At 39.1% G+C, this 27,856-nt stretch overlaps 1 protein-coding gene across 3 annotated transcripts; it reads left to right on the forward strand.

The window, feature by feature from the left end:
* Positions 1 to 7,468: 7,468 nt before the first annotated feature.
* Positions 7,469 to 17,385, forward strand: LOC137237729 (uncharacterized). Of its 3 annotated transcripts, none has more exons than XM_067761808.1 (2): positions 7,469 to 13,880; positions 16,919 to 17,385. In XM_067761808.1, exon 1 carries the CDS (start codon positions 8,697 to 8,699, stop codon positions 11,361 to 11,363), a length of 2,667 nt encoding a protein of 888 aa, XP_067617909.1. In that variant the 5' UTR covers positions 7,469 to 8,696; the 3' UTR covers positions 11,364 to 13,880; positions 16,919 to 17,385. The 3 variants fall into 3 exon arrangements, with proteins under 3 accessions (XP_067617909.1, XP_067617907.1, XP_067617908.1); XM_067761806.1 differs by lacking the exon at positions 16,919 to 17,385 and adding an exon at positions 15,581 to 16,618 and having other exon boundaries at positions 7,469 to 15,488; XM_067761807.1 differs by lacking the exon at positions 16,919 to 17,385 and adding an exon at positions 14,914 to 16,618 and having other exon boundaries at positions 7,469 to 14,853.
* Positions 17,386 to 27,856: the final 10,471 nt, after the last annotated feature.

A 27,856-nucleotide genomic window follows, 5' to 3' on the forward strand; every position in this document is an offset into this window, starting at 1 on the left:
AAGTCGAACAAAAATTAACCAATCCTTTTGAAATTTGGTAGGGGCATAGATTTTATGACGTTAACTGTTTTCTGTGAAAATGGGCGAAATCGGTTGATGCCACGCCCAGTTTTTATACACAGTCGTCCGTCTGTCCTTCCGCTCGGCCGATAACACGATAACTTGAGCAAAAATCGATATACCTTTACTAAACTCAGTTCACGTACTTACCTGAACTCACTTTATCTTGGTATGAAAAATGAACGAAATCCGACTATGACCACGCCCACTTTTTCGATATCGAAAATTACGAAAAATGAAAAAAATGCCATAATTCTATACCAAATACGAAAAAAGGGATGAAACATGGTAATGTAATTGGATTGTTTTATTGACGCGAAGATAACTTTAGAAAAAACTTTATAAAATGGTTGTGACACCTACCATATTAATTAGAAGAAAACGAAAAAGTTCTGCAGGGCGAAATAAAAAACCCTTAAAATCTTGGTAGGTATTACATATATAAATAAATTAGCGGTATCCAACAGATGATGTTCTGGGTCACCCTGGTCCACATTTTGGTCGATATCTGGAAAACGCCTTCACACCACTCCCTTTTAAAACTCTCATTAATACCTTTAATTTGATACCCATATCGTACAAACTCATTCTAGAGTCACCCCTGGTCCACCTTTATGGCGATATCTCGAAAAGGCGTCCACCTATAGAACTAAGCCCCACGCCCTTTTAAAATACTCATTAACACCTTTCATTTGATACCCATATCGTACAAACATATTCTAAAGTCACCAATGGTCCACCTTTATGGCGATATCTCGAAAAGGCGAACACCTATAGAACGAAGGCCCACTCCCTTTTAAAAATACTCATTAGCACCTTTCATTTGATACCCATATCGTACAAACAAAGTCTAAAGTCCCCCTGGTCCACCTTTTTTGCGATACCTCGAAAAGGCGTCCACCTATAGAACTAAGGCCCACTCCCTTTTAAAATACTCATTAACTCCTTTCGTTTGATACCCATATTGCACAAACGAATTCTAGAGTCACCCCTGGCCCACCTTTATGGCGATATCTCGAAACGGCGTCCACCTATGGAACTAAGGGTAACTCCCTTTTAAAATACTCATTAACACCTTTATTTTGATACTCATATTGTACAAACAAATTCTAGGGCCACCCCTGCTCCACCTTTATGGCGATATCTCGAAACGTCCTCCACCTATGGAACTAAGGATTACTCCCTTTTAAAATACTCATTAACACCTTTCTTTTGATACCCATATTGTACAAACAAATTCTAGGGTCACCCCTGGTCCACCTTTATGGCGATATCTCGAAAAAGCGGCCACCTATGGAACTAAGGATTACTCCCCTTTAAAATACTCATTAACACCTTTCATTTGATACCCATATCGTACAAACGCATTCTAGAGTCACCCCTGGCCCACCTTTATGGCGATATCTCGAAAAGGCAACCACCTATACAACAACCACCACTCCCTTTTAAAACCCTCATTAATACCTTTAATTTGATACCCATATTGTACAAACAAATTCTAGAGTCACCCCTGGTCCACCTTTACGGCGATATTTCGAAACGGCGTCCACCTATAGAACTAAGGCCAACTCCCTTTTAAAATACTCATTAACACCTTTCGTTTGATGCCCATATTGTACAAACAAATTCTAGGGTCACCCCTGGTCCACCTTTATGGCGATATCTCGAAACGGCGTCCACCTATGGAACTAAGGATTACTCCATTTTAAAATACTCATTAACACCTTTCATTTGATACCCATATCGTACAAACGCATTCTAGAGTCACCCCTGGCCCACCTTTATGGCGATATTTCGAAACGGCGTCCACCTATAGAACTAAGGCCCACTCCCTTTTAAAATACTCATTAACACCATCCGTTTGATGCCCATATTGTACAAACAAATTCTAGGGTCACCCCTGGTCCACCTTTGTAGCTATATCTCGAAACGGCGTCCACCTATGGAACTAAGGATTACTCCCTTTTAAAATACTCATTAACACCTTTCATTTGATACACATAACGTACAAACGCATTCTAGAGTCAACCCTGATCCACCTTTATGGCTATATCCCTAAATGGCGTCCACCTATAGAACTATGGCCCACTCCCTCATAAAATACTCTTTAATGCCTTTCATTTGATACACATGTCATACAAACACATTCCAGGGTTTCCCTCGGTTCATTTTCCTACATGGTTATTTTCCCTTATTTTGTCACCATAGCTCTCAACTGAGTATGTAATGTTCGGTTACACCCGAACTTAACCTTCCTTACTTGTTTTTGTTTGTTTTTTTTTTATTTTTTTGATTCTTTCTTCTATATCACATAACGGCACTCATCCTGTTCGATATTTGTTTTAATTGTTGATTTCATTGTAAATTTTATCAAGTAGCGCAACTAACAGCTGATCGGTGAAAATTCGCACATTCACACGCACAGTTCTCGACTCAGTTTCAAAACAAAACTTTAGATTATTTAATTCAAATTTTAAAGTGAGATATTCCTTACAAATTTATGTATACATAATATATATGGCGTTTTTGTTGTTATTAAAACAATAGTTTTATTTATATTAAAGCTTTTATCATTTTTTTTTTTTTTAACTTTGAAAAATCTCCGAACACCATTCCTTCATTATATGATATTCGACTGCCTAGTCCACTGCCTTCCACTCTATTCGCAACATAACCTCTACTTAAGCTGCCAAACTATATAGTAAACAATGGTTGATTTCTTCTCACTAGTGTTAACAGATGTACCGCACAAATGTTGAGGGTAGATGGATGCGTATTTTATCCTGTTAATTTCGGTTATTGATTTTTTATTTAAATTTTAATGGTTGTTCTTGTTGTATGAAAATGACAAGGTTGCATTTGCAGTTTAGAACAATTTATAACGCAATTTTTTTTAAATTGACAATTTATTATTACAATTTATTATATGATAAATTGCGTAAGAAATTGCCCAAATGGTATAAATTGCCAATTTTGTGTGTGTTTGTACCTAGTATTATATAAAAATTTAGGTCCGTTGGTAGAATCGCCAATATATTTGGTAGTTAACCAAATATATAAATATTTATTTTTTAAAAATATTATGTTATTTATTTTTGAGTTTAAATATTTTCCAACTAATTAAAATTTTCTTTTTTTGAAGTTATTCAAAAATTTTAAATTAACACGAAAACTCAATTAAAATTATTTTAAAAATTAAAGTAAAGAGTACAAAGTAGTTAACACTAGCTACGTCAACTTTTTGATCACATTTTCGTATCACGAACTAGTTTTTGTTTGAAATTATCTTTGGGTTGAAATGAGTTGATTATAAATTCACATGGAAATATGTGATACTAAAGTGAATACAAAACATAACAAATCTTTTTAAATTAAATTTTTATTTTGAAGATATTGGTTAAAAAACTAACATAGACCAAGTGATCAATTGTTAAAAAAAAACATGATTTTATACTTAGGATTTAATATGGCCTCCTTTTGCACTTATAATCGCCGCAATTCTTCTTGGCAAGGACTCCACTAGATTTCTGCAAAAATCCGGACTAACATTTTGCCAAGCATTTTGAGCCTTTTGCCATAAATCGTCGAGGTTAGGGCTGTCACTGGGAGCAACAGAAATTGTGCGCTTGACCTCAACCCATGCATGTTCAATTGGGTTGAGGTCTGGAGATTGAGGAGGCCAGTCAAGTACTTCAAAGCCGTGATCCTGGAGCCAAGCATGAGCCACCCGAGAAGTGTATTTCGGATCATTTTCTTGCTGGAAGATGACGTCCGACACACTCTGGTCCCACATTTCTTGGCTACCGTGCAAACCTTGTCGAAGAGTGTCAACATATTGTTTCGCATCCATTCTTCCTGATACTCTAATACAATTTCCAACCCCCTGCATCCTCATAAATCCCCACATAATTATGCTTCCTCCACCATATTTTACTGTTGGTTGAACAATACGGATAACTAGAACGGCTCACGCGGTTTTCTCTAAATCCATTGGCGTCAATCTTTCCCTAATCTATAAATTTTATTTCGTCTGTTGTTTTTTGGACCCATTTGGCTCAAAGTTTTGCGTACTTTAGATACCATACCTACAGACACACTCAACCGCCTTGCTATTTCGCGATGTTTGGTGTTCAATTGTAATAGCCTCTTTATTTCTTCCAGTTTTGTTGAATTGAGTTTCTTCATCTAGGGTTTACACAAATTTAGCAAAATATTAAATAACTGATTATTAAATTACTTACATTTCATAAAAAGTAGATTTTATTTACTTGAGCGATAATTTATAAACACTAAAAGATGAACACAAAAATATCGTTGGGGTATGGTACTCACTATTTCCTGACTAAAGTGCAAGGTCAACTAATTGATCACCTGCCTTGAATACATTTTTTAAATATCAATAGCAAGGTAACGGCATATTTCGAGTAACTTAGGCTAGCTTAGGCTTTTTGAAAATAGTGCATTGTTAAAAAAACAACAACAAAACTAATTGTTCATCGCGAACATGTGATCAAATAGTTGAGGCATGTACATACATATGCACGATGACAAAACGTTATTATTTATGCCATTTTATAGTTTGTTTATATTATAGTAAATTTGTGTTTCTGTGTAACTGTTAGAGAAATGCAAATAAGGATGTGTAGCTATTTATCCAACTGGCACAACAAATATGTTTGGTACACTTTATAAAAAATTGCAAAAGAGTTAAATATTTACTTAAAATAAAAACAAGTTCGCCAACAAAAATTTGTTAGATTTATTTGTTAAAAAGAGTTTTGTTTTAAAATAAAGTAAATTATTTGTACGTACTCTTCTTCCTAATGGGATTTTGCTAGTTCTTGCCGGAGACCATGAAGTGCCTTTTTTTTTTTGAAATTTGAAAAAAAAAGTTAACCACTCCACATCTCGTTATTGGTAACTTAACTTAAAATATGTGACAATTTCATAAGAAAGAAGAAAATGCCAAAATTACCAACAAATTATCGAAACGATTGAATAAATAGAAGGGGTGGCGGTGTAGCTATATATTATTGTAAACAATCTTTAAAAAGCAAATTTGTTTCTCGCTCCGTTGGTACGAATGTTGAATTTTTCTTCATCGAATTGACTAGCTCTATGTCTAAAGTACTTGTGTCCTGTCAAAGAGGATAAATACAATAAGAGCCGTCACTCGTTATTTTGTGACGAGTATCTCGCTGGAAATTGAGAAAATTGATGCCGAATGTTTTCTGAGAGAGACATTTTTAATTGTCTCGCATTTATACATGCCGTGTAGGCCCCTTGTGCAACTGTGATCTTTGGAAAGAGAATTAAATTAATTAATTAAATACAGTCGAAAAATAAACACAAATACCCCACGAAAATGTATAGAAGACATTTATAAACATCTCGCCCAAAAAAAAAGTAGCGACTACCAAATATATACTCTTTGGTAATTTCAACGTCAATCTACTGTGTAATGATCTGTACACATCCGTTTATTAGAGGATGCTTCTAGTGTTGCTATATCTCTTGTCAATGTAAATATACCGACGAGGCATGGGAATAATTGTTGTCCAAGTCTTATTGATTATTTTATTGTGTCTGATGTCAATGTTGTTTTAAAATTTGACCAGTTCTCGTTTATATCTGACCATGACATGATTTTTTGTTGTTTTGATATACATGTTGACAAAAAAAGTGTAGTAAATCGTTCGGACAGTTTTTATGACTAAAGAATGTTGAATGTTGAAAGATTAGTAGAGGATGTCTCACAAGTTAACTGGGCTACATGCTGGGGGCTTTGCTCTGTTAATGAAAAGCTGAGCTTTCTTAATGATTGTGTCTACCAGGCTTTTATATCACATGTCCCGATTCGCACTAATGACTGCAAAACCGCTTCATATCCATGGTTTAACAGGGTAGTCTTGAATGTGATCAAAAGGCGAAACAAGTTGTATTCCGCTTGGAAAAAATCCAGGTCGGATGAAAAATGGAATGCCTTTAAAACTGCTATGAATTAAGCTACTTCAGTTATTAGGCGAGAAAAGCGAAAGTACTTTCTTAAAAAGTTGGATTCTGTACTGCCCTGCAATGTTTTGTGGCGCAATTTGAGAAACCTTCGGGTACATGCTAGTGACAATGTAGAATGCTCGCTAGAGCCTGACACTCTTAACGATACTTTTGTCAACCGTACTACCATTTCATGTTCGCCCGCTCCTCGCCTGAGTTACTCGTGTCCTGCTAATAATGTTGGTGAAATGTTTGAGTTTAGTACTGTGTCGGAATTAGATGTTGCAAAATGTGTGTTTAAAATACGGTCTAATGCGGTTGGTGTAGATGGAATTCCCCTAAGATTTATTAAAATTATTCTTCCGATTATCCTACCTACGCTTACCCATATCATAAACCACTGCTTCACGACATCTTGTTTTCCTGATGTATGGAAGATTGCAAATGTGATTCTTGTAGCTAAAGCTAAATCTGCATGTAGTCCCAGTGATTTTCGCCCTATAAGTATCTTGCCTGCACTGTCTAAAGTAATTGAGTCTATTATGTCTGAGCAAATCCATATACATGTTAATTTTTTTGGCTTTTTATCTCCGTTCCAGTCTGGTTTTAGGGCCAAGCACAGCTGTACCACGGCTATGATGAAAATACTTGACGACATCCGCATACCAAGGCGTTTGATTCTGTCAATCACGAACTACTGTGTTCAAAGCTAGTAAGCTACTTTGGGTTTAGAGAATCTGCTGTGCGGCTAATGAAAAGTTATTTGGAAGGTCGATACCAGCGCGTAAAAGTTGCCTCTGAAGTCTCTAAGCTGCGACCTCTTTTAGTTGGTGTTCCACAAGGTTCAATTCTGGGCCCACTTCTGTTTAGCATGTTTGTCAATTACGTGTTTAGTACGTGCCAGTCCGCTCAAATTCATTCTTATGCTAATGACGTACAGCGTTACATGTCACGCCCTCTTGAGGAGACCAATGAATTATGTTCTGATTTCAACAAAGCCCTATCATTTATCGCATTTTGGGCTTTTCAAAACGGCCTCCGCTTGAACTGCTCTAAGTCCTATGTTCTCCCTATATGCAACAGGCGCGTGGACTCCTTAACCATTTCACCGGTATTTTTAGGAGATGAGAGTGTACAATTTGTGTCAAAGGTTACTAATCTAGGTGTCATTTCATAATAAATTTAGCAAACAACGCAAATTAAAATATATTACTGGGCTACTGAGCTGATCTAATTGTCTGCTGGGTTTGCTCAGTTATTTTAATACAGGTTACGGTGCCCTTTCCAACATAGAAAAGCATACAATAACAAATACATGCTAATGTTGTTTATTGCTTTGAACATTACTGCAATTTCAATGCATAGCGGCATAATCGTATGATTTTGCTGTTCTTTCATTGTGCACACATTTGTATTTATACAGGGACCAAATTGAACAGCAGCGCAGTTATCGAAAGGAAGACGAATCGAGTGGCCAGCAAGGGCAGCAATTTTTTTAACGCGTCATGTCAATTTACTTTTAAATTTGTTGTATTTTATTTTAAATTTTATCGTGTTTAATTAAATGTGATTTAAATACATATTAAAAACCTCTCGCCTTTTATTCATCTTCGTCGACATAAAAGTTTAAAAAAATTGCCCTTGCACTCGATCAAATCGTCACGGTAAAATAAATTAATGCAACAAATTACTTGTGAACGTGAACTGTGCCTTGGTATCATAATTGGGACTGGCCTAAATCTTAAATTGTGGAGTTCTCCCTTTAATTTGGTGTCAACGTAATTGTTCTCCGTCAAGTGATCATAGTCAACGTTCGTTTATTTGGTGGTAATCTGGGCAAATCTCCGTCAAGTCAACGTCATCGTCTATTTGGTGTGGCCATAGTCAACGTAATCGTTTTATAATTTGTGCAAATCTCCGTCAAGTCAACGTAATTGTTCTCCGTCAAATGGTCAAAGTCAACGTCATCGTTTATTTGGTGTCAACGTGATTGTTCTCCGTCAAGTGATCATAGTCAACGTTCGTTTATTTGGTGGTAATCTGGGCAAATCTCCGTCAAGTGGTCAAAGTCAACGTCAGCATCTATTTGGTATGGCCATAGTCAACGTCATCGTTTATAATTTGTGCAAATATCCGTAAAGTGTCATAGTCAACGTCATCGTTTATTTGGTGTGGCCATAGTCAAAGTAATCGTTTATAATTTGTGCAAATCTCCGTCAAGTGGTCAAAGTCAACGTCATCGTTTATTTGGTCAGGCCATAGTCAACGTTCGTTTATTTGGTGGTAATCTGTGCAAATCTCCGGCAAGTGGTCAAAGTCAACGTCATCGTTTATTTGGTCAGGCCATAGTCAACGTTCGTTTATTTGGTGGTAATCTGTGCAAATTGGTCAGTGTCATAAAGTCGTAAGTTACAAAGCAAGTAAATTTGATTCAAAGCCTGTTGGAATTTCGCCATTAATCCATTGTTATTCCATTTACATTAAATAAATTGTTCGGTTTGTACTAGGAGTTTTTCAGCGTTACAGGTGTAGGGTGTCAAGGCAGTCGGCAGTATAAATATAGGCTAACATATAAAGGTTTAGGCAACTGTTCGGCACTGTTTCCTCAGAAATCTTCATTGTTTTTTAATTGGCTTTTTAATATGAACACTCGTCAGAAAGTAAGAACTACTTCCGGTCAAGCGAACGATAGCGACACCGGTTCCGATGGAGAAACTACGGCAGTGAACATAGGTGAGTGCACCGCAGCATACACACCGTCGCGTGGTACAAACGAAACGCTGGCATCTTTGGTGGCAAGCATTGCATCGCTTCGATACTCTGTAGAAGAACTTCGAAACGAAACGAGTCGTAGTCAAATAGAGGTGCAGCAGCTTCGACAGCGGATCGAGGCAGAGGCTAGTAATGTCGTTCCAACTGCGGGTACATATACCAATTTTTCACAGTCTCCACCGACAGCACCGCAAATAACAATACCACCAGCGGAGTTACAAGCATCGTCGTCATCAAATCCAATGTGGCTGGTAGAGAGTTCCGCCGTAAAATTACACCCGCTACCTATCTTCGATGGCAATCCAGAGGATTGGCCTCTATTTTTAGCGAACTTCAGCGACAGCACAGCCCAGTTCTCCTACAACAACCGGCAGAATTTAATGCCACTGCAGAAAGCACTTCAAGGTAATGCAAAGCGGTCAGTAACGTCAATGCTAATATACCCTGATGACGTTCCAAAAGATATGAAGGAACTTGATTTTAACTTTGGACGCCAGGACTTGCTGATACGCTGCCAATTGCAGAAAGTGCAGCAGTTTCCTGCCATTAACGATAGCCACCTTGAGCAGATATTACAATTTTCGAATCGCGTCGCCAATATTTCAGCGTTTTTCAAGTCAGCCAAATGTGAGCACAATCTTATGAATCCCATGTTGCTGGAACAATTGGTTTCTAAGCTTCCTTCATCCAAACAATTTGAATGGAGTAAGTATGCCGCTAATGTATCCCGTTTCCCCACTGTTGACGTATTTTCAAATTGGTTGAGCGATTTGGCAAAAGTATTTGCGACTATGCCCGGGGTTAGTAACAGTGCCCTGCGTTCTAGCCAACAAACCTTACCACAGCCGCGATATAATGCACAAACTAATCATCAGACCGGTCAAAATGGAGGGTCGGCTCGCAGAGTTCTTCATAGCAACCACGAGCAACTGGCATGTCCTTCATGCAACGAAGCTCACACTTTGCCAGAATGCCGAAGATTTCAGTCGCTCGACCTTGTCAATAAGTGGTCATTGGTTAAACAACATCGCCTTTGTTTTGGATGCCTGGTAAAAGGTCATAACCTTTTAAATTGTCGTCGCCGCAAGCAATGTTCCATCAACGGTTGCAAACGTATGCATCATAAGATGTTGCTCAAGGATATAGGATCATCCTCTACGTCGTCGTCCGACTGGGAACGAATTTTGAATTGTCGAAAGGACCAGGTAACCAGTCTTTTTAAAGTTGTCCCAGTTACATTGTCAGGTCCTCGATCAAAAATGTCTGTCTGCGCGATGTTCGATGAAGGGTCATCAGTGTCGCTTTTGGAAGAAGATGTCGCAACACAGTTAGGTCTACGAGGTCGTGTCATGCCTCTCACTCTTCAATGGTACGGTGACAGCCAGACAACAGAAAGCTCCAGGAAAGTGTCTCTTGAAATAGGAGAAGTAAATAGTCGCCATACATACTCACTGAAAAACGTCCATACGATAAAGGGTCTCCATTTGCCAAAGCAATCATTTGAAAAAAGTAAGTTTAATCATTTAAAATCTTTGCCTATAGAGAACTATGAAGATGTCGAACCAGTATTACTGTTGGGTTTGGACAATTGTCACTTGTGTTTGTCCAACAACGTCGTCGAAGCCGGACATGATCAACCAGTAGCAGCGGAAACTAAGTTGGGTTGGGTGGTATACGGACCACACCAACAAGAAAGCGTAGACATGTCCAGGGTGCTTCATATACGTAAGTCGGAATCATATAAACAATTAAACAATTTAATGGAGGAGTATTTTTCAAATGAGAGCTTTGGAGTCCGGAGTACCACAATCGTATTGGAATCGGATGAAAATCAACGAGCCAGGAAAATCTTGTTAGAAACCACAAAAAACATCGGCCAGAGGTATGAAGTAGGATTGCGTTATGCAATGGCGAAGCAGCGCTTATTGAGTACTGAGTGTAGAATGCAGAAGGATGCCGTTTATGCTGAAAATTATAAAAAGGAAATCGCCAAATATATAGAAAAGGGGTATGCTAGAAAGCTGACCCAAGATGAAGCCGCTATTGAAAATCCCAAAACATGGTATCTCCCTCATTTTGGTGTTGTTAATCCGTCGAAACCGGGAAAACTGCGTATTGTCTTTGACGCAGCCGCCGTTACAAGTTCTACATCGTTAAACTCCGCACTACTGAAGGGCCCGGAACAAGCGCAACCGCTTATAGCGATCATCCATAAATTTCGTCAAGGTATTGTTGCAGTAGCCGGAGATATACAAGAGATGTTCTCTCAGGTACAAATAATTGATAAAGATCAAGATTCTCAACGTTTTTTGTGGCGAGATAGTAAGTCAAACGAACCAATCTCTACCTATGTAATGTCGTCGATGATATTTGGAGCTATTTGTTCACCTTGCTGCGCCGAATATACAAAGAACGTCAATGCCGCTAAATTTGAGACCGCCATGCCAGATGGTAGCCATGCTGTCATAGCTAACACATACGTTGACGATCTGGTCATAAGCTTTGATAGTGCCGAAGAAGCTCTAAATATCACATAAGAAGCCATTAAAATAAATGCCACCGCGGGTTTTAAATTACGCAATTTTATATGTAACAATAAAGAGGTTCAATACAAATTAAATGGGGAAATTTTGGATAGTAACTCGGAACTCGTCAAAATGGATCGCAATACAAAAACTGAAAAGGTGCTTGGTATGTATTGGAATACCACTAATGATGCTCTTGAATTTCAATTTCAGTTTTACAAAATCGCCCGGGATGTTCTGAATGGCACGCGAACGCCAACAAAGCGAGAATTGTTAGGCATATCTATGTCAATTTATGACCCATTCGGACTTCTGGCAAACATCACCATATTTTTGAAGCTGTTAGTTCAGTCATTATGGCGACTAGAAATTGAGTGGGATGAGGTAGTACCTCAAGACTTGGCACATCAATGGAAGACATGGTGGGAAAATTTTCAGTTGGTGAAGAATTTCATGGTGCCGCGCTGTTATTCTGCATTATTGTCTGTTGCTGATGATATTCAATTACATATTTTTGTGGATGCAAGTTCCTCGGCATATGCCGCCGTCGGATATCTCCGAATAAAACGAGGGAACGAGGCCGATGTTACGCTGGTTTCGGCCAAAGCAAGATGCACACCACTCAAGGGTATGACAATACCACGTTTAGAGCTACAAGCCGCAGTTTTGGGGTGTCGCCTAAAAGAATCATTGGTCCACTGTCATGACTTTCGCATCAATAGTACAACATTTTGGAGCGATTCAAAAACTGTCATATTGTGGATTCGCTCAACTAGCAGAACGTACAAACAGTTTGTCGCATTCCGCATAGCTGAGATTTTAAGTATGACAACATCAGATCAATGGCGATGGGTTCCTACAGCGCTTAACGTAGCAGACGAAGCAACGAGAACGTCCACAACATTTCAGTACGGTACACGGTCAAGATGGCTGAATGGTCCATCCTTTCTCTATGAGAAGAAGCACGCTGGCCGCGGGAAACATGCGAATTGATGTCTGAACAATGTGCCGTGGAGGAAGCACCTAAAAGGGTCATGCTTACAAACCAAGGGAGGTATCCAATCGAATTTTGTAATTTTTCTTTATATTTAAAGCTCACCAGAGTTCTGGCCTGGGTACTAAGGTTCGCTAAAAACACTAGATGTGATATTCGTCACAAGGGGGAATTAAACGCCATGGAAATTACCGATGTGGAAAAAACTATTTTACGTCAAGTTCAAACCGAATCATTCGCCGAAGAAATACATTCCATTAAAACGAAGAAGTCAATATCGAAGTCATCAGCCATCGAAGTTTTTAGACGATGATGGTTTGTAGAAGGTCAACGGTAGAATTGATACCGCCTATTTTTTACCTCTTTCCGCGCGTCGTCCTGTAATTCTGCCACAAAATCAGCACGTTACGCGTCTAATCGTCCAGCAATACCATAGTAAGCTGCATCACCAAAATGATCGTCTGGCAATAAATGAAATACGCCAAAAAATTTGGGTTCCACGCCTAAGTGCCGTGTTGAAATCTATCAAGAGGGAGTGTCCAGTGTGCATTTACAACAATGCGAAGCCAGTTACACCACTCATGGGTCAGTTGCCAACAGATCGCCTTACACCATACGTTCGCCCATTTTCTTACACCGGTGTCGACTATTGTGGGCCATTTTTTGTTGCAATTGGTCGAAGAAGGGAGAAGCGATGGGTTGCACTATTCACGTGCCTGACAACACGAGCCATACACTTAGAAATAGCGGAAGATCTATCGACTGACGCATTTATTATTACCTTTAGAAATTTTGTCAACCGCCGAGGAGTGCCAGTGAAGATTAGAAGCGACAACGGTACTAACTTCGTGGGAGCCCAAAAAGAACTTAATGAAGAAAACCGTTTATTTGACTTTAATCTTATTGAACAGGAAATGTCTCGCCAAAATATTCAGTGGGTATTCAATTGTCCATCTAACCCATCAGCAGGAGGTTGCTGGGAGCGCCTCGTACAATGTATCAAAAGGTTATTAGAACGGGTCTTAAAGGAAGAAACTCCGCGACTGGAAACGTTCAGAAGCGTACTGATAGAAGCCGAAAACATCGTAAACAGCCGCCCGCTAACTGAACTGCCTGTAACGCCACAAGACGAGGGGCTCTTGACACCCAACCACTTTCTGCTAGGATGCCTCAACTCAACGCAAACTCCTAGTATAAACGACGAGCATGTATGCCTTCGAAAACAATGACGAATATCGCAAAATATAAAAGATCGACTGGGGAAGAGATGGACCACCGAATACTTGCCTCAACTTTTACGACGCTCTAAATGGAGAGATCAGGCAACGCCTTTAAAACCGGGGTAATTAGTGTTTGTATGTGATCACACTGTACCACGAAGCAAGTGGATGCGAGGTCGGGTGGCGGAGGTATTCACTGCGAAAGACGGCCAAGTATGGAGTGCTGTGGTTGGAACCTCATCCGGATTAATACGTCGACCAGCCAGTAAGCTAGCCGCTTTAATGGTTGGTGAATCCTCATGTGGATCCACCGGGGTGGGATGTCATTTCATAATAAATTTAGCAAACAACGTAAATTAAAATATATTACTGGGCCACTGAGCTGATCTAATTGTCTGCTGGGTTTGCTCAGTTATTTTAACCCTTCTGCTATGTTTGGGTCAATTTGACTCAATTTTAAGTAGTCTAACGAAATTCCTAGGTTTATCTTATCGAATCGTGCTGATTCTTTTTGCACTTGTCTACTGCATCAAGTAGAACAAGTTAACATACTAATTGAAAAATATATAGTTTTTATTATTACCAGAAAGTTCTAAATATGTTTTTGTCACACTTATTGCGTTGGTGGGTCAATTTGACCCACTTAGTGCTTTAGTTTACTTTTGCCATACCTCATTGCATATTTCGATCAAAAATTAATGAATATTATTTATTAGACAATTTTGGCCAACATCATGGCGAAACTATATTATTTCACCATGGCCAGCCCTATTTCTATCGATTATCGATAGCTTCATAAGTATTACGAAAACTGGGAATCCCCGTTTTAGGCACATATGAAAAGAGCAATTTTCCCATCGCTCAGTTAAAATTTTGTTTTCATACAGAGAAAAGCTTCTATATTTTTTATAAAAAATAATTGCAGGAAGATTTTACATAATGTCTGAGAGAAAGAAGGTAAGTCACATTCTTTTCATTTGTTGCTATAATTTATTTTAATGTAAATTCGCTTTTCATGAAAATATTCTAAGTACTGAAGAAATACACCAAATTATAAATGCTGATAAGGAGGACTGTTTTGACGACAGTGATGATGATGGGGATTTTGTACCCATACCAGAAGAAGAAGGTGAGGATTCAAACATTTCTTCCAGCGACAGCGGAGAAGATATTGTGCTTGAAGATTGTAATGCGACAGAAAAAGTCAACCTAGGAACTAATATATCAAAGGATAAAAGTGTTCTCTGACATGATCAACCACCTTCAATTTCAAAAGGAAGAATCCTTGGTAATCAGATTTTATCTCATTCGCCTGGGCCATCGAAACGTGTTATTTCTATGGTTACAGACATCAAATCATCGTTTGATATATTTATTCCTTCGAGTATAAAAATACGATTATTGAAATGAGCAATGCCAAAGGATTGGATCTTTTGGGAGACAATTGGAGACCCATAGATTTGACAGAATTGGAAGCATACCCAGAATTACAAATATTGGCTGGAGTGTTCAAATCACACGGTGAAAGCCTACTTCATTTGTGGGATGAAAACAATGGCAGACCAATTTTCCGGGCAATAATGAGTCTGGAAAGATTCATGAACATATCACGGCGCCTTCGTTTCGACTCGACTCAAGATAGGGAAGAAAGAAAACAACGCGATAAGCTATCTTCATTAAGAAATGTTTGGGATCAATGGAATCGCCAGCTAAAAACATTTTATCATCTACACGAAAATGTAACAATCGATGAGCAGTTAGTGCCTTTTCGTGATCGCTGTGGCTTCAGACAATACATTCCGTCAAAGCCCGCGAAATAAGGCTTAAAAATATTGGCTCTATGTGATGCAACAAGCAAGTATGCCTGGAACATGGAAGTTTATATAGGACGAACAAGAAATACAGAACCAGAAAGGAACCAAGGTAATGCCTATCATGAACCTAAATTATATTTATATAAAAGGTTTTGTGATATGCACATATAAACTATACCATCTTATCTTTCCTTTCTTTAGGCGAACGTGTTGTTCTTTCCCTATCAGAAGCTCTTCCCAAGGTCACACTATAATGCGATAATTTTTACTTTGGTGGGAACTGTGAGAAAGAACAAAGCTTTTCTGCCGAAAAAAATTATCGACGTTAAAAAAATAACGTTTTTCATAGTCAATTTCTATTCACGGAAAATGTTACTATTGTGTCGTACGTCCCAAAAAATATAATTTTGTAGTTGCATTGAGTTCGCTCCAACACTCAGCACTTGTAAGTGATGAAAATAAAAAAAAAAACATGAAATTATATTACACTACAATAAAACTAAAGCTGGTGTGGATGCACTTGATCAGCTAGTAGCTAATTATACGTGCAAACGTCAGACCAAACGCTGGACAGTTATTTTCAAATATGATAGATATATCGGCATACAATGCATATGTTATTTGGACAGAATTAAACCCATCTTGGAACTCTAAAAAGCTTTATAAACGCAGACTTTTTCTAGAAGAAATTGCAAACCAAATGATCGAGCCACATATCATCCGTAGAGAGAGAATGCCACATGGAATTTCCGCGAAGAATATTGTCAAAAATTTGCAAGAAAATTATAAATCCACGGAAGGGGCCTTGCCTTCGCGTGTTGTTCCCACGCATGAATCTGCTAAAAAAAAAAACGCCAACGTTGTTTCTTCTGCCATCACACAAAAAATTCAAATAAATATCCAACGGTATGCACCACGTGCCAAAAATTTGTTTGCAAGGAACATAGCAGCTTAGTGTGCAAAAACTGCCGCTAAAACATCTATGTGTACATTTATTTATATTTTATTTATTTATTTACAATGTTTTCTTTAAGAAATAATAAATGCATTCCCATGAAACTGTATGAAGTTTTACTAAAAAAATTGTAGTAGCGGTGAACTTTCATGAGTGGGTCAAATTGACCCAAAACATCAAACGTGTAATTTTTTCCTCACATAGCAGAAGGGTTAATACAAGTTACGGTGCCCTTTCCAACATAGAAAACCATACAATAACAAATACATGCTAATGTTGTTTATTGCTTTGAACCAGGCATGCTTAACGAACGAAACGATATCATTTCGTTACGATAATCAAGTCACTTCGTTTCGTTTATTAACGTTAAGATCGTCAAATTAACGTTAATTTGTCGTTCTTAACGTTAATAAACGAAACGAAATGACTTCGTTTCGTTTATTAACGTTGATTATCGTAACGAAATGATATCGTTTCGTTCGTTAAGCATGCCTGCTTTGAACATTACTGCAATTTCAATGCATAGCGGCATAATCGTATGATTTTGCTGTTCTTTCATTGTGCACATATTTGTATTTATACAGGGACCAAATTGAACAGCAGCACAGTTATCGAAAGGAAGACGAATCGAGTGGCCAGCAAGGGCAGCAGTTTTTTTAACGCGTCTTGTCAATTTACCTTTAAATTTGCTGTATTTTATTTTAAATTTTATCGTGTTTAATTAAATGTAATTTAAATACATATTAAAAACCTCTCGCCTTTTATTCATCGTCGTCGACACTAGGTTTTATCACTAATTCTAGCCTAACATGTACCGATCATGTCAACTCTATCATAAGTAAAGTTTATTATGTTTAACGTAACCTACGATTTTCTGCCTCATATACTCCGGTCGCCATTAGGAGAAAGCTCGCTATACAACTTATACTACCGATCATTTGTTATCCTGAACTCATCTATAGCGAGATGGACTCCCGGTCTGCTCACAAAATTGAAGTGGTGTTCAATAATGTCACGAGATATGTATACGGACTAACAGGATACGAGCATATCTCTGCATGGAAAACTCGTGAGTAACTTATATATTTCTTGTATATTTAACTGTTGTGCTAGAAAAGATCATTTATCGATCTTATTGCACTAATATATTGCTTTAAATAAATTGAATTGAATTGAATTTTACAAACAATAAGTCACTTAGCAAAAACGTATTCATAAAAAATTAAAACGTTTTTTTAATAACTTATAATTTGTATGGAATTGTTACAATAACATGCTAGTTAAACCTTTTATATTTATATTTTATAAAGATTTTTTCTAAATGAAAACTCTTTCGTCGAAACCGATCACCCTTAAAATGTACCGTGAAATATTTAAAAAGCCCTGGATTTCGTGGCAAGTTTAGAAACTGTCCAGTAAGCCTAAAAAAATCTGGCTCGAAGAAGGTACATAAAAAAATCCCCAATAGGCTAAGTGCCCATGCTGTTGGGACTTTACGAAAAAAGATCCACCCACTTTTTATAGATCAAATATTATTTCTGAAAAAAATATAATTCTATAATAATTCAATACTTAAGGCTTATTTCCTGGTATTTGATATAAAACTACAAGGCTGTAACCTGATCGAAAAACACGGCACAGAGTAGAGGACAAATGTAAAACGTTAACAAAAATTCGCCGAAATACAGAAGCCCGGGTCAAATTTGGTCAAATTTCTGTCAGAACGAAAAGGGGACCTGGTAACCAATGTTCACAAAGTGCTTATATTATAGAAAGAAATTTTCTATGTCCTCATAAACGGAGACAGCAATGAAGTACACAGGAAGATGATAATGTCTCACCCGTTCTTCATAATAATAGCTACTGGAGCAATCATAGTTGCTGCGGGACAAATCGTATGCATTTTATTCATTTTCAGACCTTAACTAAAGAAAAACTATAACTTAGTCAGACAAAGTATTTTGTGAATTATTATTGTGTGGTACATGTCTTAATAAAAAATAAAAATATAAACCTGCTCTTGAAATATTTGTGTGCGAAAAACTCCAAAGAAGTATGAGTTTGTAAGGGACAGCAAGAAACCACCGGATTTTGTGGCCAGTCAGATGAAATTTCAGCAAAACTCTTAATTTAATATTTAAAATAAAATTATTATATCAAGGTTTGTTAAAATAACAAAAAAAATTTATTTGAAGAAAATGTTTTTTTAAAATTCAATTTGTTTGTACGGGACACGTATGAAATTCAGTTATTAGATAGGGTTTTCTCCGTGGATCTGCCAATGTGCTTACCTACGGTAGATAACAATTTTATACGTGAGAGCTAGTTATATATTTTGTATATATGTCATGTGACAAATTACACACATTCATATCTACTTATTAAACGACACTCGTATAGAAATTATTTGTTCCTGTAAATTTATCAGGTTCACACGTAAAGTAATTTTTACATCATATGATATAAATAACTAGTACAAAGTATTTATGTATGTATGTAAACCGTTTCATAAAAACCAATTTTCCAATTGAAAGCCTCTCAGTGAAATTCATCTGCGCTGCACAGTGGCGTAGTGAGGTTTTCTTGCATTCAAAAATTAATAAACTAATGACGTAAAATATTTTTAGATATTTTTACGTTAAGCTCAGCTTATGAGAACACCCGAATTCTTAATAGTTGGAGTGTAATCATTTTGGTGTGAAAGCCATCATATAGGTGGGAAAGTCATCATATCTCTGTCACCCTCGTCCTGAAATATAGGAAACATTGCCCTCGTTGCTGAAGGACAACAACCGAGGGAGCTTCGTTCCTCGGCGGGTTGAAAGGCATAGAGGAGGAACTTTGTCTTGTTCGGCAGATTCATGGCTCTGCGAATGACGATTGGAATCAGCAAAAGAAAACTATGCTGCAAAATAAACATTTATATCTCTTGTTTCTTCAAATTTTTTACATGACAGGACTTGGCATTGATTTAATGTACATACGGCCATATTATTCACTACGTGTAACTTGCAAATAACACAACAACTGGACAGTCACTTCGATGGCACAACGTTACTACTGTTGAACCCCAACAATTTTTGGCTGTGACGTTCGAACACAGTCTCTACTTCAATACAAATGCATCCGAAATTGCCTACAATGCACAAATATGCATCAAAATCCGCAAATCGCTGCAACGGAGAATGTTGCAAGGCTGCCAAATTTCCCACTTAGAACTGCCACAGTATATCTTCTTAAGACGTCTGAGCACCGAGGCATCCCAAAAGACAATTGATTGATGTAGTTGGGCATCCAAGGTAGATAAGAAGACATCTGCATAAGCCCTATGACTAGATTTGGTGTAGTATGATTCAGAGCAACATGAACGCAGAGTGCGCGATTTCCTTCAAACTCAGGCTGCCGCCTATGCAGACATCGCCGGAGAAGAATGCACTCTTCCGAAGGATATGCGCATTACTCTGCCCCAACTTCGATCTCTATGTGTGGCCCCAGTCTAGTGTATAGCAAAAATCATGTATTCGTCTGTAATGTGGAACAAACATCTGTAATAGCAACTTTACCGAGTTTAAAGTAGCATTGAATGGCAGTGGTGGCTCTTTGTTTGATCTCAAGATCATAACTGACTTGAAGTCGATAAAGCAGTTTATGTATAAAACTTATCCCAAATTTTGCATTCATTTAGTTCACTTAGGCAAGGTGCACACGAGGCTACGCGTCATAGACGCTGCAGGCGAAATTTGTATTCTTTGATGCCGAACACATGTATTTAAATGGAGAGCTGCATACGAGGCGTCAGCTGCATGAAAGCGACAAAGCATGAAATTTTCGTGTAGCTAAGCGTACAGCAATGTTGGTCGCTGAGCGTACGTACGCTTGAAAAAAAGGAACAACAAGATGTTTGTTTAAATTTTTTTGTAAACAAATTTGTGTAATAAGTAAAAAATGTTACTATAGTTAATAAAAGTGCGTGAAAGGTATATTACCAAAGCGAAAAAGAGTATTGAACACCACAACAGCTTGGTTAGACATTTTTGAAGCGTTTAAAAGACTAAAAAGTGTTGGAAACTAGAAATCACTCTAGTCCGCGGTGGTTTAAAATTGTCTTTCATAATTTACAAAGGCACGGGGATGCAAACAATGTGTAATACCTATTTTCCTTTGGTTTCGGGGACGGATATAGCTGAAGAAATGTAATTTTTTATTTTTTTCAATAATTGTTTGCTTTTTGTAGCGACATATTAAAACAAATTAGTAACATGTTAGCAAATGAAGTTTTAATGTCGAATTTCCCACTAATGGACATTGCCGTTTTGATTTATTTGGCATTCTAATTGTTACTTCCTTGTCAAACGCATTTGATGTCCTATGGAAAGCCATGTGGATTGAAACGACAACGTTTGCGATGGTCATACTTGAACTAGTGAAAGCCAAGCATAAGCTTACATTTGAATATTTTTTTTGCATGTGTGGCAGCACTGTCGTAATACGATAAGTGAACAGTAATTTAAAAAAAGAAACAAGTGTTTTGTGTGAATGTACTTTGAAATTAATATTTTCGTTATATCACTTCAAAAAAAGTTTAAAATATTTTATTCAATTTATTTGCAAAATACTTGTTGTATAAGGTAAGCAAAAGACTGAAATATGAATGCTGTATTTTAATTGCACGTTTGGTAGCCATAATGTCGAAAAACGCTTTAAGTTTACTACTCCCAAGAAACAGCAAGTTTATATTTCTTATGATCGGCCAAGAAATTTATATGTAGTTAGTTTAACATCGTCCGGCTGCTAATATGTGTCCAAAAATATGGGGAGAGGCATCAAAAGACGCGTTTCGTCATCAGAACTAATAATCCGAAGGCGAAGAGAAAATGTTCGGTCTATCAAAAATATTCACGAAAAATTACCCCGGAACTCTCCGAAACGGGTATGCATCGACCGTAGTATTTTTAGACAGAACATATATATGCATTATCTGCAGCGCTAATGAAGATTTACTCTGGGTGGGTGCGACACTAGTTTGGGATTAAAATTAAATTCCTATGCACAACAAAATTATCAAACATGCAAATTTTCGGCTTTTTTTTGGAAATTTATCCTAAAAGAGTTGAAAGTTTTCTTTTCCGCCTTCGGATTATTGTTGCACAGGTCAAGACGCGTCGTTTGACATTCCTCCTGATATTTTTGGACATATATTAGCAAATTACCGCTGTTATACATATGTATGTAGAACTTTACGTTCACAAAGGCCCTAGGGTACAAATCTTATATTTCTCTTAATATTAAGTGCTGTGATATCAAGAGCTTTATGATTTTGGAAAAGAATGTTGCCGTGTACATTGGGTCACATCTGTGTTGTTACGTTTGAGTTTTAGATAATTACAAATAAAATATTTTTTTTTATATCTTTACTCAGGGAATATTGAAGAACAAAAACGAAATATTTATTTTTGAAGAACTTAGTACGTTGGACACTTGTGGGTCTTAACCATTTCACTAGCAAGGGGATTATGCATACCAATAGAAATATACAAATTGTTAAAAATGCAATATTTGTGACCCGGTCAATGAAAAGGTGGCTTATGACTCAAAAAAGAAATTGCGAGAAACAGCTGTTAAAGACAAACAATGCATTTCTTCAGGACGTTTGTGCTCTTCTTTTTTTTGAGACATAAGCCACCTTTTCATAGACAAGGTCACATATATGAATAAGCAAGCGTCCTGCTTCTTATGAGTATTTTACTTTCACGATCAGCTGTATTAGGTAAGTTCAATGAGCCTATACAACTACTATTGTGAAATTTTACTGTGTTATCGAAAAGCTCATCCATATACGAGTGAAGAGACTTTTCTAGAGCTAAATTGAGATTATGTATTCAATCAATACGGTTAAGCATACAAAATTGATATATATCATACCATTGGTGTACACAAATGGGGCAACAGTCAGTTAAAGCGCATAACGAAAGACTGGACAGGCAGTTTTGCTAAATTGTCATAAACCTGGACACCCTAGCAAACAACTCTAGCCCCACCTCAAAGATGGATAGAGAAACATCTCCGTAAGCGCTATGGTGAAATGCGGAACCTGCTTACGCAGCCGTTTAATCCAGATAAACAGAAGGAGATCCAAAGCAAAATGCACATAGAATCGGTAAACACCTTTGCTAGAGGTCACGCCCGGTGAACCCCGTTATCAATATGGGCTATCCAACCCAAGTTACCCTGGCCAAACTTCGAATCTGGATACTGCAACAGGTTAAACTCTTACTTGTCCGGAATCGAGCATGATACACGTAATGTATCTCCTAGATGCAATGTGTCCCCACATAACACCAACCATTTTTCCAGTTGTAATGTGGAACCTACGCCTCTAACAGCAACTTCCACCCTTGTATCCTTGGACTCGCGTTAGAGGACATTTTTGGATTGTCGCACTTATTGAATGGGGTGAAGCACTGCTAACACAACAAATCCAATTAATGGCTTAAAGGAAAACCAGTATGACAGGACCAAATTTATGTTCGTTTTTTTTAAATGTTTTTTTGTCAAATTGTGTACTATAGCTATCTGGAAAAATTTTCCTAATATATGTCAGACTGCTCCTTGTGTACGTTAGTGAAAGAGTTAAGTGCTAAATCTCTACAGAAGCCTTGAACTAACTTCCAGTTTTTTGGTGTAGTTCGTTAGACCGAGTTTGTCCCTGCATGGTTTTATTGAAGACATTTTAAATAAAACATTGTTGTTCAAGTTGATGTAATTATAATAAATCGCCAATTGCCGACTTTAGTTCCCTCTAACAAATCAGACATATTGTATGTAGGTAAATATCTGATAAGCAATATGTATTTCTATCTCTTCCTATTTATTTGAAACTAGAAAAAGTTGGATTACCCATCAAGTAAGAATACCTTAATTACAAAAGTACATTTTAAACCAACAAAATATAAAACGCATGGCTTTTAGTTTTTTGCATTTGTTATTACAAATTAAATATTTTATGTTTTTATTACAATTCAAACTTAAATTAAAAAATGTATATGTAGGTATACATACTAACTTGCATTCTTTTTGTACATACCTAATAAACTTTTTACAATAGTAAAAAATAAGCAAATAAAATAAAAGAGTATATGAGCCATTATTATTATAACTAAAATTATATGCATACAAATGTGTATAGCTATTGTGTTGGTACATACATTATAAAAAAAGATCACAAAAAACAAAAGTTTGACACTACAATGTAAAGTACATGCAGCATTATTGAAAGGTTTAATTATTTTTTGTTCGAGACATTTGCACTGTAAATAAACAAACTTTTAATAACAAAAGCTTAATTTGTATGAACGTACACATACATATGTATGTAAATATGAAAATATAAACAAGAAACAGTAATGATGTATATTGGAACGATTTTCCGTCATCCCTTGACAAATTTTTTTTTTGTTGTTGTTGTTGTTGTAGCAATGCTCGCCCCACCTAATAGCCGCGACCGATCACAAATTGTCATCAATATCCTCTAACGGGAGTCCAAGGAAACAGGGTGGACCATAAGGAAAGGGGTGTTAGAGGCGTTGGTTCCACATTACAATTAAAGAGATGGTTGGTGTCATGTGGGGACATATTGCAAGCAGGGCATACATTTTGTATGTCGGGGTTGATTCTGGATAGGTAAGAGTTTAACCTGTTACAGTATCCAGAACGAAGTTGAGCAAGAGTGACACGCGTTTCCCTGGGGAGTATGCGTTCCTCTTCTGCGAGTTCTGGATATTTTTCTTCAAGTACTGGATTCACCGGGCAATTCCCGACATAAAGGTCCGACGCCTGTCTATGGAGTTCACCAAAGACCTGCTTGTGTTTTTCCGCTTCATACGGCTGGGTTCTCAGGTGCCGTATTTCCTCAAAATGCTTACGGAGATGACTCCTTAGGCCCCTAGGCGGTGCTGGTTCGTCAATCAGATGTCTGTTGGGATGCCCAGGTTTCTGGGTATTCAACAGAAACTGTTTGGTCAGCATCTCATTTCTCTCCCTGATGGGGAGTATTCTCGCCTCATTATGCAGATGGTGTTCTGGGGACATAAGAAGACAGCCCGTGGCGATTCTGAGAGCAGTATTTTGGCAGGCCTGTAGTTTCTTCCAGTGGGTGGTTTTTAGGCTTGGCGACCATATGGGTGACGCGTAGCACGTAATCGGCTGGCTAATTGCTTTGTATGTGGTCAAGAGCGTTTCTTTATCTTTTCCCCAGGTACTGCCAGCAAGGGATTTGAGGATTTTATTACGGCTCTGAATTCATGGAACAATTGCGGTTGCGTGCGCACCAAAATGTAGATCCTGATCAAACGTCACACCCAAGATTTTGGGGTGTAGGACAGTCGGTAGCGTAGTGCCATCGACGTGGATGTTCAATATGGTCGACATTTGGGGCGTCCATGTTGTAAATAAGGTCGCGGAAGATTTAGTCGGTGACAATGCCAGGTTTCGCGAGGCGAAAAAACTGGAGAGATCAGGGAGATAGCCATTTATTTTATTGCATAGCTCATCGATCTTTGGGCCTGGGCCTGTGGCCATTATTGTGCAGTCATCGGCGTAGGAAACGATTGTGACTCCTTCCGGTGGTGAAGGTAGCTTAGATATGTAGAAATTAAACAAAAGCGGGGATAGGACACCACCCTGTGGCACCCCTTGTTTAATTCTCCTTTGTTTTGATGTTTCGTTTCTGAATTGCACCGATGCCTGCCGACCACCCAGATAATTTGCGGTCCACCTTTTAAGACATGGGGGAAGGGTGGACCCTTCCAGGTCTTGCAGTAACGAGCCATGGTTGACCGTATCAAAAGCTTTTGATAGGTCTAACGCTACGAGTACTGTTCTATGGTGGGGATATTGATTCAAACCGCCATTTATCTGGGTGCCAATGACATTTAGCGCGGAGGTAGTGCTATGGAGTTTTCTGAAGCCATGCTGATGAGGGGCTAGCTGCAAATGTGCTTGGAAATAAGGGAGCAAAATGGCTTCAAGCGTCTTTGCCACTGGCGATAGGAGAGATATCGGACGATATGACTCACCTACGTTAGCTGGTTTCCCAGGCTTTAGTAGCGGGACCACCTTGGCCATTTTCCATTTCTCGGGTATGACAAAGGTGGAAAGAGACAGGTTGAAGACATGCGCTAAATATTTGAAACCCTCTTTCCCTAGGTTTTTAAGCACCGGCATGGCTATGCCGTCTGGGCCCACTGCTTTGGATGGTTTAGCGCGACCAATGGCGTCCTCAACCTCTCTAGCGGTGATGGTAATTGGTGACGCGCTGAGTTTGTGTTTATGTGCGTGTCTATTGGCTCTCCGTCTATCTTTGTCGACCGTAGGATGCATTATATATTGTCGGCAGAAAGCGCTCGCGCATTTTTTCGCATCCGACAGCACCTTATCGCCAAAGGCGATGGAAACTTTGTCTTTGTGCTTAGTCGGATTCGATATGGACTTTACGGTGGACCAAAGTTTACCTACACCGGTAGAGAGGTTACAACCTCTTAGGTGCTCTTCCCATTTCGCCCGCTTGTGTTCGTCCACAAGCAATCTGATGCGTTGGTTTATATCCCTTATTTGGGGGTCGCCTGGATCAAGCTGTCTTATAAGGTCGCGTTCCCTCGCTAAGCTCGCGGCCTCCGCCGGGAAGTGGGGCCGGATTTCGGGAATTCTCCCGGCGGGAATGAAATGTGCCGAGGCGGATTCAATGACCTTACGGAAGGCACGCTCCCCTTGGCGGGCATCAGTCGGGATAGGGAGGGCAGCAAAGCTGCTGTCTGTTGCAGATTTATATTCTTCCCACTTTCCTTTTTTGAAGTTTATGAAAGTGCGTTTTTCGGTGATGATGAAGTCGGCGGTACGCTCGAACGAAATAAGTATGGGCAGGTGGTCGGATGCCAATGTTACCATCGGCTGCCAGTTGACGCAGTTTACGAGTTCTGCGCTCACGATTGAGATATCTGGCGAGCTATGACAGCTTCCTACCATACGTGTGGGGGCGTCTCCGTTTATTGTGCAGAACGTCGTTTCGTCTATTTGATCCGCCAACATCTCACCCCTACTGTCCGCCCGCAAGTTTGAATGCCATAGGTCGTGATGGGCATTGAAATCGCCTAAGATAATGCGATTGTTGCCAGTGAGTAAGGCCTCGATATTAGGGCGGTATCCACTGGGGCAACAGGTGACAGGAGGGATGTAGATGTTGATGATTTCTAGATTTGCATCGCCTGACCGGACAGATAGGCCTTGACGTTCTAAGACATTGTCACTGCGGTCGATGCCAGGATCAAATATATGATATTGCACAGAGTGGTGTATAATAAACGCGAGGCCGCCTCCATTTCCGCTCTCGCGGTCTTTCCTGTGGACATTATAACCAGAGCAGGTCTGCAATGCAGATCTTGCTGTGAGTTTAGTCTCTTGAATCGCAGCAATGCGGATGTTGTGCCGCTTCATGAAATCGACTATCTCCGTAATCTTCCCAGTTAGTCCATTACAGTTGAACTGCAGAATTCTGAAGTGCATGAGGGGTGACGCCGCCACTCTAGGGGTAAGTGAGGGGTGACTACGCCTAGGTTGTGGAAGGCCAGGACGCAATTGCTGTTGTGGCCTTGGGACTGGGCGCCCTTGGGCAAGCATTGGGGTACCCGGATGATTTGGGTTTGCGACCTGGCAACATGGCGCGATGAAACCCGTCGGGGGGTTGCCGTCGCGGAGACCAGAACATCTAGGAAAGTGGCACCACCCAAGGCAGGAGCTGCATTGAGCGGATGTCGCAAACCTATATATTCTGTGCTGGCAGACGGTGCAAACGGAGGCAGGGACTAAGAGTCTGTTTCCCTGGCCTGCACGATTGCTGCCAGAAAAGAGGGGGGGGGGGGGGGGGGGGGGGGGGGAGAGAAGAAGACGGGGGCAGGGGCTGATGCTTAGCATTGCAACCAGCTCTACTACGAAGGTAGTAGTTATGAGTGGTATCAGCTGTTTGGGTTGTTGGCGCCGTGGGGCGCGAGCAGCAGCGGGTACTTGTTGTGGCTTGCTGAGCAGCGAAGCTGCTGGAAGGTAGTGGGGATACGCTTAGGCGTAGACTACGGGACGCCCTTGGGCGTGAGCAGCAAGGAGCCACAAAAGATTTATAAAAGTTACGTGGACGTCGGGTTTTGGGATCAAGCCCAGAACAACCTGTCCGATGCAACCATCCCTTGCACGAGACACACTGAACAGAGTATGACCGTCCTAAAAAGATTCTTTTCTGGCAAATGCAGCAAAACCATTTCTCATGACCGGGGTCAGGAGACGGACCCGGATTGGGTTCGATACCTTCCCGGAGTAAGAGAATATGTAGCAGTCCTGCTGCAAGGAGCTGCTGGGAGGATGACAATTTGTGGGAGGGACGAAACAAATTAAATGGGGTCACACTGAAATGACAGTCCTTGGTCAGGAAAAATCCCGAGTCGCTCCGGTACATAGAACCGACTGCCTTGGGAAGCAAG

Source organism: Eurosta solidaginis, chromosome 1, assembly GCF_040869045.1.
Source record: "Eurosta solidaginis isolate ZX-2024a chromosome 1, ASM4086904v1, whole genome shotgun sequence".
In the NCBI taxonomy this organism is placed as follows: domain Eukaryota; kingdom Metazoa; phylum Arthropoda; class Insecta; order Diptera; family Tephritidae; genus Eurosta; species Eurosta solidaginis.

Excerpts from the sequence above, each read along its gene's own strand:
- LOC137237729 (XM_067761808.1), top strand. The coding sequence starts at position 8,697 with ATGAACACTCGTCAGAAAGTAAGAACTACTTCCGGTCAAGCGAACGAT.